The sequence below is a fragment of the Melozone crissalis genome, unplaced genomic scaffold (genome assembly GCF_028551555.1).
Source record: "Melozone crissalis strain CALT ecotype California unplaced genomic scaffold, PUWL_Pcris_2 ptg000057l_1, whole genome shotgun sequence".
NCBI lineage: Eukaryota > Metazoa > Chordata > Aves > Passeriformes > Passerellidae > Melozone > Melozone crissalis.
This window is the reverse complement of record NW_026535835.1, coordinates 9,809,642-9,828,522: the sequence shown is the minus strand read 5'-3', so window position 1 is coordinate 9,828,522 and position 18,881 is coordinate 9,809,642. Positions and strand designations below refer to the sequence as shown.

The 18,881-nt window shown below is 43.4% G+C and overlaps 1 protein-coding gene across 1 annotated transcript in view; it reads right to left on the bottom strand.

Moving 5' to 3' along the window:
- Window positions 1–3,344: 3,344 nt before the first annotated feature.
- Window positions 3,345–18,881, bottom strand: part of MED13 (mediator complex subunit 13) — a 53,955-nt gene continuing 38,418 nt past the window's right edge. Inside the window, exons 13-30 of the mRNA XM_054287060.1 lie at window positions 18,119–18,209; window positions 17,728–17,942; window positions 17,124–17,320; window positions 15,049–15,965; window positions 13,503–13,670; window positions 12,007–12,230; window positions 11,317–11,506; window positions 10,375–10,840; window positions 9,538–9,757; window positions 8,785–8,976; window positions 8,432–8,655; window positions 7,848–7,990; window positions 7,568–7,726; window positions 7,295–7,480; window positions 6,571–6,719; window positions 6,180–6,353; window positions 5,027–5,127; window positions 3,345–4,373 (exon numbers count right to left, since the gene is read on the bottom strand). Coding sequence (XP_054143035.1) covers window positions 4,241–4,373; window positions 5,027–5,127; window positions 6,180–6,353; window positions 6,571–6,719; window positions 7,295–7,480; window positions 7,568–7,726; window positions 7,848–7,990; window positions 8,432–8,655; window positions 8,785–8,976; window positions 9,538–9,757; window positions 10,375–10,840; window positions 11,317–11,506; window positions 12,007–12,230; window positions 13,503–13,670; window positions 15,049–15,965; window positions 17,124–17,320; window positions 17,728–17,942; window positions 18,119–18,209 — 4,149 coding nt within the window. The 3' untranslated portion in view covers window positions 3,345–4,240. The remainder of the gene's footprint in view (window positions 4,374–5,026; window positions 5,128–6,179; window positions 6,354–6,570; window positions 6,720–7,294; window positions 7,481–7,567; window positions 7,727–7,847; window positions 7,991–8,431; window positions 8,656–8,784; window positions 8,977–9,537; window positions 9,758–10,374; window positions 10,841–11,316; window positions 11,507–12,006; window positions 12,231–13,502; window positions 13,671–15,048; window positions 15,966–17,123; window positions 17,321–17,727; window positions 17,943–18,118; window positions 18,210–18,881) is intronic.

Genomic DNA, 18,881 nt, shown 5'->3' with positions numbered 1-18,881 from the left:
GCCGCCGCCACTACCGGGGGAAGCGGGAAGTGACGTCACGGCGGGAGGGGCGGGGAGGGCTGAGGGGCGGAAAGGGAGAGGCGGGAAAGGCTGAGGGGCACCGCCCTGCCCGCCCCCTCAATAAACCCACAGCACAATCAAGGCTTCATGAATAATTTATTCCATTTGAATTTTTTTGTTTTTTTAAAAAGTATAAACCTTTTTTTTTTTCTTCATTTCCTCGATCACAATTTGTACAACTCAGTGTTTATGGCATTCGGCAGAAATAGTGTTTGTTCCTTAAATCGCGTTTTGTTTCTGTGTTTTGTCACGATGAATGCGGCGGCGGCTCGGCCGAGGGCACATGGCGGCGGCTGTGCGAGGCTCCCGGGCACATCCAGCCGTGCCTGAGGGCGGCGGGAGCGGCTCCCTGACCTGTCCAGCCACGCCAGAGCGGCGCTGAAGCAGCTCCCGGACCTGTCCAGCGCGGTGTCGGAGCAGCTCCCCGGTGTGTCCAGCTGCGGTGTTGGGATTGCCCGTGTGTCCAGCCATGGCAGCGGGGTGGCGGAGCTGCTCCCCGGTGTGTCCAGCCGTGCCCTGAGGGCGCGGGAGCGGCTCCCGCTGTGTCCGGCCGTGCTGAGGGGCGCCATGTCCATCACAAGCCCAAGGCAGCGCTCGGCAAGGTCCTCACGTCCAGTTGACTCGGAAAAACCTAAAGCTCGATGAGTAGCATCCTGAAAAAGTGACCCTGAGGATTGTGGTAGGTCCCAAATCCAGTTTTACTGTAAATTAAGCTTTACTCCACTGAAAATAAAAAGTACACCCACAAATAATAGTAAAAAAACCCTTTAAGTACGAAGCATAGTCCTGGGCCCTTTACTTAAAAAAAAAAATTAAAAAAAAAATAAAACAAACAAAATCACCTTCCCAGCTGGAGGTTGCGAGACAGTAACGTTGTACAATGTCACCCATGAATGAATTCTCCAATGAAACCCAGATGAAAACAAGGTTGATGCAGCATTACTATCCCAACAGACTGATATGCAGTGCCGTACTGTTGTGCAGCAAATTATATGGTGCAATAGCATTTTTTTTAAATGTTTTACTCTTATTCTTGAAAGCTTTAAAATAATGCAACATAATATTTTGATATTACAGTATTAACAAATAGTGCTTGATTAAAGACATCGGCAAGTCTTCATAGCAACACACAAAGTTAAAATTACCGTCAGAAGTAAATATAGAAATACAATAATCTGCGCCATAACTGACAGCTAAGTAAGAACATAGCTGAGGATTTAAATATAAATCCATTTATCTTTAATTATTTCAGAGAATGTTAGAAAGATCTAAATGTTACAGCTCCTTTTAAAATGTGAGGGTTGTTACAAGTACAGCTGGTGGCCTTGCTGGTCTTAGCAACAGGGTTTTCAGAAATCAAATCCAAATAGTAGTGAGTCAAATGTGACTAAAAGTCTTAAATGCAGTAATATCTGGGTTAAAATATGTATTTTTAATTGGAATGGAAGGATCTCAGCTTCTTCTTTCCTTGAAAGAGATAAACCTCCACAGCTACTTAAAGCACTGACAGGAACAACATTTTCTTGCAAGGCCGTTTTGAAAATCTGTAGCTGAAATTTTCAACTACTTAAGCTTGTGCTTGCTAAACAACCTCGACTTCTTGGATTCTGACAATTTTATTTATAAACCAGCTATTATGTGCACTTAAAATAGTTAAATGAAAGTAGCTAACAAAAAAAGTATGCCCAATATAATAGTTGGCTCCGTGGTGCTGGCAGGTTTGATATGTACATTGCTGGCTGTGACTATCACTCCAGAAATGGCCCTTCTAGTCTTTTATAGTGGTTATAATATTATAATTTACTTCAATTGCATTTGATGGGGGGGAGGAGTGGGAGACTGGCAGCTTTCACAGTAGGAGTTTCACAGGGAAGGCTGGTCCAGGTAACAGAATACAGTTACACCAACGTTCAGGCAGCTGATTCACTTACCTTTAGGAATACAAGTTCAGATTGAACACAAAACAAAGCCACACCAAAACCCAGCCCTTGGAGCTTGGTTAACTGAGCCAGGCTTAGAAATGACCACTTAGCAACAAAGCTCAAAAGAAAAAGGACATACACTTTGAAAATTCCAGTTTTAGGAGCACTTTTCCACATCTAAAATGCCAACCAAATGAGAAAACCCTTCTGTAAGACAATAATGTGCCGTTTAATCTGCGGTGCATTACCGAGATAAAGTCATGGACAGACCCAGTTTTTTACTCTATTTATCAAAATATGCTAACTTCTGATTGCACTCATGTTGTTCTGAAGAAATGACTGAAAATTCTCATCACCAATTGTACAACTTCTTTATACAAAACCAAAAAAGTTGCTAATATTGTATGTACACGATTCAGTGAGACTGTTCATACGAAAAAAAAAATCACCTCAGGCAGGTCTTTTGCATTTACAAAACGAGATTTTCATGAGCACAGTAAGTTTGGTAAATGCAAGCAAATTCTTCCTTGTAGAGGGGTTAACAGCAGGTGCACAAATGGATCTTAAAAGTTGCTCCTTTACAGGTTTAAACCAGCGAGACAGACAATATTAAGACCCAGGACTTGGGTTATCGTGACAGGCTCCTGGGAGCGCTGCAGGAGTTCAGTTTTTCATCTGGCAGTCAGATAAGGAACCCACAAAAAGCATCTGCAGCTGCTCTTCAGCACCCGTAGGGGCTATTTTAGAGCAGCCACAGACATTTGGCATGTGCTAGGAAAAAAGGAAGGAAACTACTGAGAAAAAGTGGTGACTATAGATAGAGGGGGACGTTTAGGAAAGCCTTGTGGTTTGTCAGTCCCTTCCTTGGGGAGGGCAAAGCCTCCTTGGCACATGCCCCAGCCAGAGCCTGAAAATGGGATATGGGGAAGGCCATGCACTGATACTTGGGACCTTCACCACAGTGCCAAAAATACATAGAAAAGGAAAATGTTCAGGGTTTCGTGCTGTTTTTTTACTAGTGGAATAAAATCTGAATACCAGAATTCACTGAGAATCTATATACACCACATTTTAGTTAAACACACACCAATCTTAAAGTCAAGATTGACTATTTTTGCATTTGTAAAATGGCTAGAGCTGGGCTAAATCTCAGCCTGGCAGGAGACTTTGGATAAGGTCAGAGTTTTCTGTGTGTTCTGCCTCAGATTGGCATTTTATCACAAAAGTGGAAGCAAACAATGCAGTGAGCACAGTGCCAAGAATATCCAGGGAGCAACAATGCACAAGAGATGTTCTTGTGATATTAAAACTCGTGTCCTGGAAGTGGATCTGAGAATCTAGCCACAGCCCTGAACCATAACACAAACTTCTGCTGAAGAGTTTATTCATGTTATTCTCACTACAAGTTAAACCACCTACAATATCACTTATATATTGCCATTGTTACTCTGGAAAGGTGTGATATAAAATGCTGTAAGACCCGGTACCTTTTCAATTTATATAAACACAGTGAACTTCATTACTGTACATGTACTCTGCAACTACAGCTTAGCTGTAAATCCCCCACACACAATGGTATGGACATTAACCCCTCTATCCCCATTAAACTGTACATCAAGACAATACAAATTTACTGTCCCCACCCACCCCTTACAAAAAAATAATACTCTAAAAGCAACCTACTGCAACTTTTAATTAAGACGATTACATATATTTTAGACCAATTGCTTTAAAGCAAGAAGGCAGTATAAACCTTCTAGGAAAATTTTTATAAAAGAGGTTAAGAAATATAAGACAATTTATACATTTAAAAACTTACAATAAATAAGAGATGCAGGCATTTTTGAATACTAAGTACTATAATCCAATACAAGAACATCGTGATGTTCTGAAGCCATAGGTTGAAACTTAATTGTTCCTCATGTTTCTTCTCATCTCCATGCTTTTAAAATTCATTAACCATGACTGGGTACTATGGCTCATTACTCTTCACAAATACTGTGGCTGGGGAAAATGGTTAATTTTGCTACTAAAAACGTTATAATACACTTTCTGATCATCATTCTGAAGCGTCCCCCATAGTCAGTGACTCAAGGACAGCAAGATGGGTGCCCCTCTCACAAGTCAGAACAATATTTGCTGGAAGTAACAAGATTCATACCCCATCACAAACAACTTGCACTGAGAAGAATTATAACTTAGTCCTGCAGTGAAATATCCCTTTTCCTCATTTTTGTCTTGCAAAATTCAGATGAAGATCACAGCATATTCATGATAAAGTTATACAACTGATTCAGCACCACAAAATGAATTGGGAGACATGACCGTCTGTCCTGGGTTGCAGGATCACAGGTTAGCCAGGAGAGTGCATTGTACTGTTCCAGAACAAACCTGAAAAACAAACAGCCTTCTGTCAGGCCAGCACATCTTCTCACCAGGATTTTACAGCCCTAATTTACTAGAATCCAGCTTCTTTGGCATCAAAAACATAAAATAGGTTTGCCAACACTCAGAAATTATATATCTTCCAAATTATTACAGCAGTTCAGAGCTAAACTTGCTTTTGGTGGAAAACTGTCATTGTAATTGTGTATTCTTGATTCATACCAAGAGGTTCACATTAAAAAAAAAAAAAAAACAGAAAAGGAAAAGTAATCTGATGTTTTCTCAATTAGCATCCCATGTTTGCATGGGTCTGGGCTCCTGTCCTTCAGCACTTCAGATTTTCCACAAGATTGCTGTGCAATATTCTGGTTTAACTATTTCTGTCTTTCCTGCTAGACTCAAACTCTCCTCTAGTTTGAGGAATTCGTTGTTTTTCAAACATTTTCAAAGGCTGGTTATTTAAAGAAAGGCTCAGAGATGTTTGGTTTTTATTCCACTGTTCTGTGACAATCACTTAAAGCACAGCAATTTATCTGCACTAAGGATATCAGCTTCACAAAGAAAAAAACCAACAACAGGAAAAACAAACATACAGCTTCACTGCAGCAGCATTAACAATGAAATGCACAGTATTTCTGCAGGTGATCAATGATAAATACCTGAGCACATCAGAAGTTTGATTAGAATCAAGTGGATGGGAGTGTTTACTGTGGAGTAGCTCGTCTGATTGCACTGAAGGCACGTGGAGGTGCAAAGAGGCCTGAGGAAGGAAGAAGGAAGCCAGAAGTTACTGCCTGATCAGCTACACCACATTTCCTTCCCCCATGTTGTTGTAGCTTGCAGGCACCTTCTCTGTCTGACACACAAGCCAAAACAAATCTTATCCTCAGGCCATCCACAAGTTCAGGAATTCTCAGAATATTTCTAATCTCTCACACAGATCTCTGCTAAAGGCACAGTGGTAGTAGAGAAATATATATATGGGAGGTTTTTTAATCCCTTTTCTACATTAAGTGATTATTAAAAACTCAACTCAAGTGGCCCAAGATGTTTAATAACACACACACTTGGAAGTTCAGCTGCTTTCTATAGGCCTGGTCTATTTAAATTTCATATCTAGAGCTGCTTAGTGTAAATAATAAATCCTCTCTTCAAAATAATATCCTATAGCAAAGCCACAGCTGAGCTGAGGCCAAGAGGAGCTGCTAATCCAGACACAAGCAAGGCTGCAGAAGATCTATCTGGATCATTAGGAAACAAAGCACAGTATCAGAGATGCTGATTTGTTCATACAGAAAGTTTCTCTCTATACCAATGTACAGCCCTAAATGTGCCAAGTGTGTCTTGATTGTGCCATAAGGAGATAAGGGGCTCAGACAACACCCAGACAGATATACAGTGCAAAGCCAACATGGAAAAACCAGCTTTTATGCTTTGTGCAATCCAGAAAGATTAATTTATTCCTTATTTTACCCAGGGCAACCGAGTTATTACACTGCACTTATGTGCCTCCCTCTTTACCACCAGTCCCCACAGGGGCGCAGCCTCAGCCCAGCTCTGTCCAGGAACTCCACCTGTTCTTACAAAACCCTGGAGCATAAAGCCAGGGAAAAAAAAGAGTCCAGACTACCAGGAAGAAACCATGAGCAAGGCAGAACCTTCCCAACAGCCAGATCTCAAAAACTGAATAAACCTGGCCTCTCCTGAAGCAAGAGCAGAGCCATCTCCAGAGACATGCACTGACTTTGGTTTAACCAGAACAGTTTTCACCCCCAGACCCTCAGGCTGCTCAAATCTCTGCCAGGACAGTACCTTAAGAAACAAGGGACACTGATTTTGTGCTTGAGGACACGCTGACCAAAACCAGTCAGGCAATGGACCTGCTTTGGCAGTTGACACAAAATAACCGAGGGCCAGTGGCTGCTGCAGGATATTTGTTACTTCATCGTGAGATTCTGTGGAAAGCAATCGATCTGTGCCTTGACCCTGCAACACAACAGGCAAAGGTTCAGATTAGGAGAGCACAAATTTAATAGAAATTTTCTGTAGCTTCTGAAACACAAAGCATTGGAAATATCCAAGCATGACATGACAATCCAATATCCAGGTGATCTAAAAGCTTTCATTCCACAAAAGGAAATGACCAGATGGAGAAAAACCAGACAGAACACACACACAAAACTGTATTTACTCCAATAGTTACCTTGCCCATATCACCTCCATGGGGGTAGTGGGACCCTGGAGAATGCACAGGGGATCCACCAGGAGATGCAGGAAGAATATTTATAATATCAGGATCAAGATCATCTCCAGTGTCTAACAAGTCAAAGATTCCCATTCCATCTGCTCCATCTTGGAAAAAAAGAACAAGACCAGTGAATTCCTACAATTTCACCATGTGCAGGATATGACAGTACATTCAGAAATAAAGGGATTTTCCATAGAAATGGTTCCTCGTGACAGTGCTCACAGGGGTCCGAGGATGAGGGAAGAGATGAGGATCTGACTCCATGTTTCAAAAGGCTGATTTATTGTTTTATGATATATCTTATATTAAAACTATACTAAAAGAATAGAAGAAAGGATTTCATCAGAAGGCTAACTAAGAATAGAAAAAAAAAAGGAATGATAACAAAGGCTTGTGTGTCTTGGACAGAGAGTCTGAGCCAGCTCACTGTGATTGGCCATTAATTAGAAACAACCACATGAGACCAATCCCAGATGCACCTGTTGCATTCCACAGCAGCAGATAATCAATGTTTACATTTTGTTCCTGAGGCCTCTCAGCTTCTCAGGGGGAAAAATCCTAAGGAAAGGATTTTCCAGAAAATATCACAGCTGCAGTTCCTTAGAATGAACAGTTTAATCTCATGATAGGGACAGTGATGAGGGGTCTTTAGAAGGTGAGAACAAATGCAAGTACAAACCATTGTTTGTGTTAAAGGCCAGATCCAGGTTCTCAGTGGTGTAGGTGGATGATGCCACCTGCACGGAGGCAGAGGTGGGGAACACCAGGATGTGGGTGCAGGAGGTGTCCTGGGGCGTGTTCAGCTGGGATGTTTGCATGTTCAGAGTGGTGCTGCGCCCGAACACCGAGCCCGTGGACACGGAGTCTGTGGGGGAGAAACCAAACATTCCCTCAGTTCAACAAAGCCTGAGCTGGTAGCTCTTGTGCCAAACAAAGAGAGCTTCCCAAATACCTGGCATAATAATGAAGGATCCCTGGGGTTCCATGGCCACCAAGCAAGCACTGAGAATGCTGGGGGAGTCTGCAGCAGAGATCCCACACATCCTGCACATGTCCTTCAGCCGCTTGCTCAGGGACTGCAGGTTCCGGCGGCTCAGCAAACAGCTCCAGTCTGCGGGAGGAAATCTCACTTGTGAGGCTCTCTTCCAGAAACAGGGATGGACACATTTGATACTACTGAAATATTAAAGCTTTAAATCAAGCTTTAGACTCTAAAAAAATCCTGCTGTTACCTTTTAATTCCCCATGTCCTATTCTTCCCAAGCGGCCTATGACAACTCTCCATGGCAGAGAGCTCATCTGCACCAGTCCCAGGCACCATTCCCAGAGTTTCTGGAGACCAAGTCTGCGGGCAGAGCCCTTTTTCCTACGAGCTCTAGAAGAAAGAAAGAAGGGAAAACAAAGTTAAAACTGCAACAAGTTTTTAATGCCATGTTTAGAACATTTTTGTATTAACCTGAACATTCACCAGTGTGTTGGTATTGCAGTCCATCAGCTGCAGCTTCAGGGGGTTTGGGGGGTTTTTAAATTAATCACATTCTAAAACTGACATTAACAGCCAGTGAGTGAGATGGGGAAGCAGGAACACACACACAGTAACACTCAAGAATCACATGAAACTAAACTGTGCTCTTCTAGAAATTTAACTCAAAATGATATCCACATAATAAGGAATAAATTCATCTGCTTTAGCCACTTTTGCAGCACAGCAAGTCTACAAAAGTCAGTTATTCTTACAGTACCAAACCCAATGTAATTCTTCAGGGGAATGAGAGAAAATACCCTTGCTAAAAATGAATTAAAGTTTGGTTCTTACCTGTTTGGTACATCAATATTAATTATGCAAGTTTCTAATTGCTCTCCATAGAGGTCTGTACAGGATGCAAGCAGCCACCTCTGATCATGAGACAAACAGTAGCCCACAAAAAGCACATTGTACTTCTGGCCAGCTTCTCCAAAGGTTTCTCCCAGCTCTGTTTGCTTGTCCTTCACTGGAGCCAGTATAAAAGGAGGGCTGTAGAGTCGAATACACTCAGGTCTCTAGAAAGATGACAGAACAGACAATGAAGTTTGGGGACAAAATTACTCCCAACATAAAAGATGGCTGGTTGATAAGCAGGGACATTCCTCTGATCTGGATAATCCCACCATCTCATGAACAATACTCACATCAGGGCTCCTCAGAGCAGTTTCCATGGCTAACCCTGGCCCAAAGCCAGTTAAGGTTTTCACGTTGGTGGAAGTTGGGAGAGGTCTCCGGCACTGAGTGAAAGCTGAAAATGCCAAAGATTTTAAATGCTGAGTGTAAATCTGCCGGTCCTCGTGCTTCACAGGCTGCAGCAGGTACTGACATGGGACAATCTGGAACACAGGAGAGGAGAAAAAAATAAATCTTTGTTTTATCAACAGATTAAATGGCTTCTGACACACTATTTGGTACACTGCTTTTTGAATTTTACTTAGCAGCCAATTTCTTCCAATTCTTCCAAAGCCCTGTGGGACTTCAAGAAATTATTCCCATTGGAATTCTCTTCAGAGGAAGAAATAATTTGTTTAGAAGAGAATCTTAATGATTCATCCAAAAAGCTGCCCTATGTTAACGGGTCCTGCAGCTGGAGGAGCTCTGCCTGCAGCCCAGCAGGGTCAGGCTGCAGATTCCAGTACAGGAGCAGCAGCTTTCCCATACCTCACTCATTACTCACTACATTTCCTCTGAGCTAAAACTGATGAGTTTGGAATGTACAACAGGATTCAGCTTTGGTTAACAGCACCCAAACTGCTCTAAAAGCTGTAACCTGGTGGTTTAACAGCTGGAGATCTGTAAGTCATGTTTGTGAAGGAAATGAAACTTTCACCATGAGGGGTTACTGCCCCCAAACCCAGCCAAAGCCAGGGGTACCCTGTTGGTTTCTGTTGGCTCACCTGCACAGAAATGATGTTCTTGATGTGGGGAGGAAGAACCTGAACCATCTCCAGGAAGCAGCGCAGAAGTCCAAGCGTCCACAAACTGGATGAGCTGCTGTTCTCATCCTTTTTTTCATATGTGAAAGGATCAATTATGTAAACTACAATTGCAGGTGGATAGGTGATAGCATGTGAATCTCCATCTGTGGGGACTCCGACTTTATCACGATCCATAGTGCTGGGAAGGAAATTTTGAAACCAGTTACAAACAGCTGAGTTTTGTACAGATTAGGTTTTACTTCAAAACTAAATCAAATTGTCAATTATTAATCTGAAAGAGTCAACTGTGGTGTAAGAAACAATCTTTTTATGTCATTTTTGTATAAGAGCTTATCAGTAACTCTGAATCCCTTTTCTTTCCTTTAGCCTCCTTTATTACAGCAGCTCAACAGCTCAACTAGTGCTTAACTGGGGAACAAGAATATCTACAGTAAGAGCTGTCTTCACCACTCTAACTTTGATTACAGAAAATAGAGCTCTAAGATGGTGCCAATTATCTATCTCCCCCTCCTTCCCCAGCCCTTTAAAATATTGAAGTGAGTAGTTTGGTGAATTTCCTGTCTTTAGAGAGAGAAGAAAAAAAGGAAGTTTATTTTTGTACCAGAGCAGACACTGAGATGTAATTAGAACTGCAGCTACAACTGGAACCAAAAGGTTCAGCTCCACCACAACTGAACTCTCCAATCTCCCTTAAAAGCAGCTTGGTGAAAATAAATACAGGGTTTTATTGAAGGGGTAAAAGTTCACGTTAGCTGAGCTGATTTTTCAGCTGAAGGTGTGACTGCAGTTCCCTACCTTTCAGAAACCTCTGGATGGGGCTGTGCAGGTGCTGCAGCCGTGTCTCCAGACATCCCTGCTGCTTGCAGTGTTGGCTGTTGCTGCTGCCCCCCAGTTTGCCCGTTGGGGACCGGCGCAGCCTGGGCGGGCAGGGAGGCAGGAGTGGTGCTGTTCATATTGCTGAAGGGCGGGAATGAGGAAGGCTTGCTCGTTGGAATGCCACTGGCCAGGCTGGCAGAGGAGGAGGAGGGGGCAGTGGTGGTCAGGGTGGAGTTGGCTGTGGTGGCTGCAGAGGACATGGCACTGCTGGAGGTCACGGGGATGGTGCTGCTGCTGGGAGCTGTGGGAGCTGATGATGGAGTGTTGGGATTGGCAGCAGGGGCTGTCACTGGGGGCAGAGCAGAGCCTGCCTGGCTGCAGGGAGGGACCAGGTTGGTTTGGGAAAGTAGAGAATTGTCCAAAGGCTGAGAAGCAAGATAAGGACCTAAAACCAGGGGAAAAAAAGCATAACTTTTATAATGCAGCTGTTTTGATGCTTATGTCACCTATGGAAGTCTACAGTTGTAACAAAATAGAGCAAACTTTAAGCATACATTTTACCTCTCAAATTAAAAAACCTCTATTAAATTTTCAAATTCTAATATTTTCATAAGAGCCTTCCAGAAAGATCAAGAAATCTCTTTTTAATATAACTTTTTTCCAGGTGTGTTGAATTGCTGGAAATCACTGCTACAGGATCCAAGTCCCCAATACAAGAAGACAACTGAAGTCCCCATCAGGCAGCCACTGCCATTCCCTAAAGGCACTGCTGGATGGTAAGAGACCATTTTTGCACATATTCAAATATAGTTTAAAACCAGAAAACTGCCCTCATCAGTAAGACAGTAACGATTCCTTTTTCTCCATTGCAAAGGAGTAATTGGCAATTGTATGAAATAAGGAACGTTAAAAAAGTCATACCCAGCTCATATCTGCACACTTGAGCGTAGAGTTTGAGTTTGGAGAACGCATCGTTGTTGGCATTGGCTGTCTGGGAGAACCACTCTGTGACCAACTTCTCTGACAGCTTCTTGGAGGCTGTAGGGCCAACCCTCATGATCCCATCAGGCAGTAACTTACAGATAGGTCTGTGCTGACCAAGCCTGCAGGACTGCAAAGGTAAAAAAACCCTTAAAAGCTGCTAAATATCACACAAATTATCTATCATAGAAAGGCAGAGAACTCTCAGCTTATTTACAATATTCCAAAGTAACATTTTAACTCTAGAATCCCACCAGTAGCAAATGTTGAATGGTGATTTTATGGGTTACTGTCAGCATTTTCCTAAATGCAAGAAAACCAGGTTGATAATAATCGACTCTAATCTTCATTCAACCCAAGCATGTAATTAATTAATTAAATGGAGGTAACACTATGGCAATGCAGAGCTTTGCCACCGGGTGGCGTTTATCGGATGGGAACAAGGAGCAGCACGAGCAGCCCTTATCTTCCAAGAGCCCATTCCTAAAATCCCTCGGAGCAGCTTTCCCAGATAGCATTCTGAGCAGGCGTCGCTATCAGCCCCGACAAGCCTGATAAGTCCTTATGAGCACGTATTAGAAACAGCCTTTCCCAAATCCATTTCGGTGCAAACTGCCACAAATCCTGTACCTCGTATATTGCAGTGAGATCCCTAAAGAAGCTCTTGGCCCCGTTGAGCAGAGCCTCGTTCTCCGGGCACACCACGACGTAGGCGACGTCTCGCTGCGAGCCGTACGGCTCCAGCATCAGCCTCTCCCAGTAGGGCAATGCAAACGGAGACAGCACCAGGAAATCATAATCGTATCCCAACAAAAATGTTGGGATTGGCAGTGGTTCTGGGGACTCGTCAGTTCCTGGAAAAGCAAGGCATGTTTTTAAGCAGAAAGCTTAAAATTAACTTCAAGGAAACATGAATAGATCGGCCTCTGGTGTTCCCAGCATCTCACAGGAAGGAGCACTGGCTATCAATGGAATAGTTCTCATTTTACAGATCCAAAGTACAGGATCCAACCCTCTGCAAAAAACCCATCAGCTGATTGTTTCTATTTGAAATATCTCAGGGCCTCAGGAAGAAGTTCCACAGTGTTTTATATTTCCATCAGTACACAGGCAATCAGGAACAGTTCTGCCCTGTCCAGGAAGCCTTTGCCCACAGAGCCAAAGCAATCAGGGACCAAAGACAAGGAAAAACATGTAAATATTCTAAGCAGATGGGTAAAGGGCCAGACAAGGAAACAAACTTAAGAACATGTAAATGTATAATTGCCATGTTCTAAATATAGCTACAAAAGATCTGCTGGTGAAAGGTCACTCTCGTAACACAGTGGTAAATCAATCTCATATGCTAATGAAGTCATTAAATCGTGAGTGCACAAAATTCACCTTCTATCTGTAAATGCATCACATGTTGGCCATTCCAAACATTTATAAGAGACAAGACACTGAATAACCCTGGATCTTGAGCACAGTTCTGACAGTACTGAGCAATAAAGCACACTGTCTCAAGCATTTCAAAACCAGTATTTTTAACTCCTTATGTTTAGAGTTATTAAAATGGGGTGAATTGAAAAATTTTGAGTATAAAACCTGAGCAGTTACTCTGTTTTTAACACCAAACCCATCTTTGCAATGTCAGTCCCTCACTGGGTGAAGTGTCAGGTGTACACAAACAGTGCAACCGAAGCTGTAAATTTTAAATGCACATCTTTAATTCATTGCCTGTTTTAAGGAATATAAATATTTTCTCTTTTCTGAAGAAAAGAATTCTCCTCTGTCTAATAAGCTCTCTTTGGTTTAAAGAAAGGTCAAGTGCTGTTCAGAATTCCAACAGGCTGAGCAGCAGAGGTTTGTGTGGATGGAGCTGGGGAAGGAGGAAAGGAAGGAGGAAAGGAAGGAGGAAAGAAGGAGGAAAGGAAGGAGGAAAGGAAGGAGGGAAGGAAGGAGGGAAGGAAGGAGGAAAGGAAGGAGGAAAGGAAGGAGGAAAGGAAGGAGGAAAGGAAGGAGGGAAGGAAGGAGGGAAGGAAGGAGGGAAGGAAGGAGGGAAGAAAGGAGGGAAAGAAGGAGGGAAGGAAGGAGGAAAGGAAAGGAAGGAGGTTGCAGGGAGCAGGATTCCATGCAGCCCTTACCGTAGGAGCCTCTCCCAGCCATTTTGTGGAACTGCTGCCAGGTGAGGGGTCCCTGCACGCCCCAGGACCGCACCGTGCGCTTCTTCTGGATGGCGTCCTGCAGCACGGGCTGCAGCGAGAGCAGCATGCGCAGGATGTCCTGGGAGCACTGCATGCTCACATCCACCACTGCAGGGACACAAACGGGTCAGGGCAGCTGCACAAACAACAGCCAGCAGCACAAACCACCTCCACTGCCAATATCTCTTCTATAAAACACCTGTAGGCACCCAGAGGCTGGGATACATAAAGTGGAGCGCAAGTGGATTTACAGTTCTCCCTCTTCCCCTGACAAAATACACAAATGGATTTCTTTCTTAATTTTGTTTTTTCCTCTGGAGTTTTTCCATTGAAAGGCTCCCATCTTATGAGTTAAACTAAGGGAAAACACCCTAAAATAAAAACAAAACAAACAAAAACAAACAAAACCTCCAAATAAGTTGTAGAAGCCTGGAACTCCTGGATTGCCCCTCCCAAAAAAGGCGGATTTGCAGGCTGCCACCCAGTGCTCATTTCAGAGAAGTCAAGGGAAGCCTTGAGCAGACTCAGCCCATTTCATCCAGAGCCACCACTGGGCCATTTCAGGTACAAGGATTTAGAATGAAAAGCTGACACAAAATTTGGCATGGCTACTATTTCCAAGTCCTCTCTTTTAAAGTATCTCTACATCTTTTTATCCCAAACATCAGTCACAGTACACAGAGTCTTATCCTGTGTGCCTGAAAACATCAATTTATTTACAGTCTGGGCTTTCCAAGTTAATCCCCCAGCAAGGCACAGGAACCTGGCTGTGTTCTCCCAGGATTCCTCCTCATCTTCACTTACAACTATGAGCTGCTGCTACCTGTAATTCATAACTTTATTTTTCATCCTAACCCTGTTAAGAGTTGCCACTTGAAATTCTATTAGAGAACAGTAAGCAAATACACACAATGAAGGTATTCCAGGAGACACTGCATCATTAGTCAGGCCCTCGAAGGAAAAATCCAAGGATTTCTGGCAGACTCAACACACAGTGAAGGCTACAATAATGCTTCTTTTTGCCACATGTGCCATTAACCTACTGCCCCCCTCTCTTCCTTAAAGAAGGGGGGAAGGCAACTGAATCAGAGCTGTTGTTTAATTCTGCCACAGTGGCCTTGACAATAGGGTCACCACTCAAACCCTTCCTACAGGCATCAATCATTCCAGAGCCTCTGGAGAGCCACTCACCAAAAGCTCTTTAAAGGATAAACCCGGTGAAGTGTTGTGGACACTGACAGTGGTCTCAGGCTACACTTCAGATATATATTGGGAATTTACAACTGAGAGCAGCCAAGGCCTTCCTCTGCTTGGTGATGAGCACAGGACATGGGAGGGTTGGGTATCCAACCACAAGTCTGTACGAGCACACAGGTGGCAAAAACAGCATTCAAAATCCACAAAGGAAAACCACAAAAAAAGACCCTTCAAAAACAAACCCCCAAACAGGTGGACAAGTAGAAAATAAACTGGTTTCAATATTTACCATTTCTTTTTGACCAGTGGTGCAAGCAAGTAGTTTTCACAAGTGCTTCGTCAACTTTCCCTCCTGACATATTGTCCATGAACTGGCGTCCATGTTCCAAGGCTAAGTAGCAGTCATTGCAACAATCCCTTTCTTCTACACGTACCACATTGCTGACAGCACCAACTTTGGCCACGGAGTCTTGGTCTGCTGCTCCAAAGGGTGAGAACAGGTTGGTGCACTGATCCTGCAGCAACAGTATCAAGTCATCGGGCAGTTTCTCGGGCTCTTTCAGCCCCCCACTGCCGTGTTCAATGGAAGTCGCTCTGAGAGCCTCGAAGCGTTTTTCCGCTTCTTTGCCGCACTCCGTGTTTCGCCCCAGAATATCCAACTCATCTTCAAGAAACAGCCCGGAACTGTTGCCAAATTTTCTATTCATAACAGCACTGAAACCACAGGTACACCTATACTGGGCCTCTTGTGTTGGATCAGGAATGTAAACTCCAACGTCAGCACCTTTGATGTTCATATTGCAAACGCAAATGCAGCAGCTGTCGAAGTTGCAGTCCTTGAAGAGGTTCATGACGGACTCGGAGAGGATGAGGTTCACGTACAGGCTGTGTGCCTCGGGGATGGAAGGCACCGTCGCGGGCTCCACCGAGTTCAGGGGCCGGCACGTGGAGGGGGTGGAGGCGGGTGAGTACAAATCCGAGTTCTCGTACTTCACCGAGCCCTGGGCGCTCGCGGGCCCGCCGGCTCCGCGGGGCGTGCGGGGAGTCCTTGGTGTCCTGGGCGTGGGGAAGCGAGGGGTGGAGGGAGAGGGGAGGATCCCAGCCCCGCCATTGCTGGGAGGGGCACTGCTGGGGGGCATCCCAAACGGAGTGTGGGTCTGGGGCGTGTACGCAGGGCCGTACTCCTGGTCCATGGTGCTCCCATCGCTGGCGGCAGCCGCAAGAGAAGGAAAGGCTTTAAGTACACAGCATCGTACTGGGTTTGGAGTTTAAGACTCAGATTTCTAAAGAAGGACCTTCCTAATTAATATTTGCTTTTTTTAAGCTAGTCTTTCGTAATCCACAGTAAGATTTTCATTCCCCAAGGAACTTCAAGAGCGTTTGTTCTAAATGACTTTGCAGGACTCCCACTGACAGCACCATTAAAGAATCTCTCCCTGCCTCCTTTCGTCTTTTCCTCTGCACAAAGCTCCCAGGAAACAAGTGTGGTCAGAATAAATTATAAATTCTGTGGTTGTATGGAGTCTAAAGGACACCTTTTCATTCATGTTTTATTTACATGTTGTGTTGACACACACTAAGAAAATAGACCAGGTCTGAATCCGTGAGGAAAGTACCACCTAGAAAGGTTTAACGTTTTCTTTCCTAAGCACCTGAGTATCTCCAAAAACTTGTAAGGCTAATGAGACCTGGAAACATATTGCTAATGAGTAACAGAAGCAACATCAGTATTTGATCCAAGATTTAGTATTCATATAATCTTATCAAGAAATCCATAACACCTCCTTGCTGCCTAATCCCTTTTTACCAGCTACTAATGCAGAAGAGAAAAAGAAAGAAATCTTTTCCTCGAGAAGAGCTGGCAGCAAGACCATCCCTACCAAATGCAGGGTACAGAAACGTCCCCTGCAGTTCTGCTGTGACCAGGCCCAGTCACACAGCACAGGAAATTATTTCCTACTCCCAGCACAGCTGAGTTTACTGCTACTTAAGAAAATCATTTAAGAAACAGCAGCACCACCTACTAAGCCCTTCCAGCACTGACTACACCACTGCAAAAACAAAGTCCCAAGTTTACATTTATCTTGATTGTTACCATCTTCATTACTTATTAAACCTGGACCTGCACCATTAAGCTTCCCCAAGAAACCTTTAAAGGAGACAACAAATAAAATGTATGTACAGTTAAGAAGCTCTTTGAGAAGAGTCTCCTGCAGTAGGTTTGGCCAGAAGGACTTTTTAAAGGCTCTTGTCGGTTGTATAAACACAGAGTATACACAAATATTCCCATTACTGATTGACAAAATAAATATTTAGGGGTGGCAGAGTGAGCACATCACAAAGCTGAAGCCCCCAGGATCGTACCCATCTTTGATGAAAGGCATGGCAGGGCCTGGAGGAAGCAGATCCAGCTTTCCCACAGTCCAGCTCTGGCGGTAAATGCATTCCTCAGGCAGCTTGATGGGAGGAAGACACTGGCTGGGAAGAGTCTTCAGTGGTGCAAACATGGAACATCCCACTAAAGCTTGACAGTTCTCAGGTTTATAAACATAGGAATAATCCTGCAAGTCAGACATGGGAAAGCATTAGTGTGTAATTTAGATCACTGCAGCAATTAAATGATTCTCCAAAAAACAGGAGCGAGTTCAAGCAGCAGTTCCTTAACCCAAAATCCTGACACAGCTGCAAGGGAAAGCTGAGATGTGCACACACAATATTCACAATACACCAAAACAAACCTCAGTGAACTGCTGTGACTGAAAGGCATTTCTGCAGCTCACTGATGCCTACCCAGGTTTTACTCTCTCTTAAGTGGTAAAACATACATACTACAAAGAATATTACCTCCCTCAAAACAACACAGAACAAGTTACAAATTGTACTTAATCTCCCCCCATTCCTATTCAGATTTAAGTCATGAACTGGTCAATAACCACAAGCATTGACCAGGGCTGTCGGCACCACCTACCTTGATTTCAGCAGGTTTGGGGCTGCAGAAACCCTCATCCACCTCGATTCTGAACTGAGCCCCCACAGTGGAGCTATTCCCTTCCAGCACTGTTCCTCCAAGTGTAGTGTCCATGCTGCCATACTCCTTATTGTTCATGTTCATTGGAGAAAACCCCATAATATGTTGTTCCAGTGAAGGGGGAGTTGGATACATTTTGTGGAGATCTGCAGTGCCTAATTTCAGATCAGAAGCAGACTTTAGAGCATGAAAACTTTCTGAAGTGTTTCCCAAGTCTCCAAATTTTGCAAAGCAAATGAAGGGTACATTTCCAAATTGCCACAACATATTAGAGTCAAATGTTTACAGCTACATTCTCTTTAGGCAAAAAGAAAACACAAATAAATCTTACTTATGCATGACAGTGGGTCTAGATTTCCTGTTTTTGCCTCTTTGCAGTTGGATTTGTCATCAGTGCCGTTCACTGTTCGTTTAGATCCAGGCTAAGAAAGAAGCATTTCAGACATAAACACATGTTCATGTTTCCTGCTAACAGGAAATCTCACCTGCACATACAAAGCTGAGACATTGTATAATATTTAGAAAAATTAAAATAGCTCAGAAGCCTAAGGTGGGGCTTACACTTGTTCTTAATTCTTGGAACCCAGAGAACCTCTCCCAAGGGTTCACAATGTTATTGAAGGGAAAAACCAGTTACAAAATATCCCTCATCCTGTTAGCAGACAGCAAAAGAAGCTAAATTAGGGCTGCCCACAGTTTACCAGAACAAACCACAACACTCCCAGAGCCATATTAACATCACTGGTGCTACCACAGCAACAGAAAAGACAAACACAAATCCTGCAACAAGAAATACAGGGAAAATATCTGTCAAAAGTCAAAGAAGAAAAGATATTTTACAATCTGTAGACATCTGAACTGTTTAAAGATGGTAAGTGTTCATGTTTAAGAGCAAACACACTTCCTTTACATACTGATGACCTTTGATGACTGTTAAGATCCTTCAGCCCTTACTTAGCTCCAGCTCCCATTAAAGTTGATGGGCATTTTGTCTGGGCAAGGGGATTTAGGATTAAACGTGGAGCAAAGCACAGTTCAGAAAAGACAACTGATTATAAATAGTATTGAAATAGAAACTAGAAAGATAATGGATT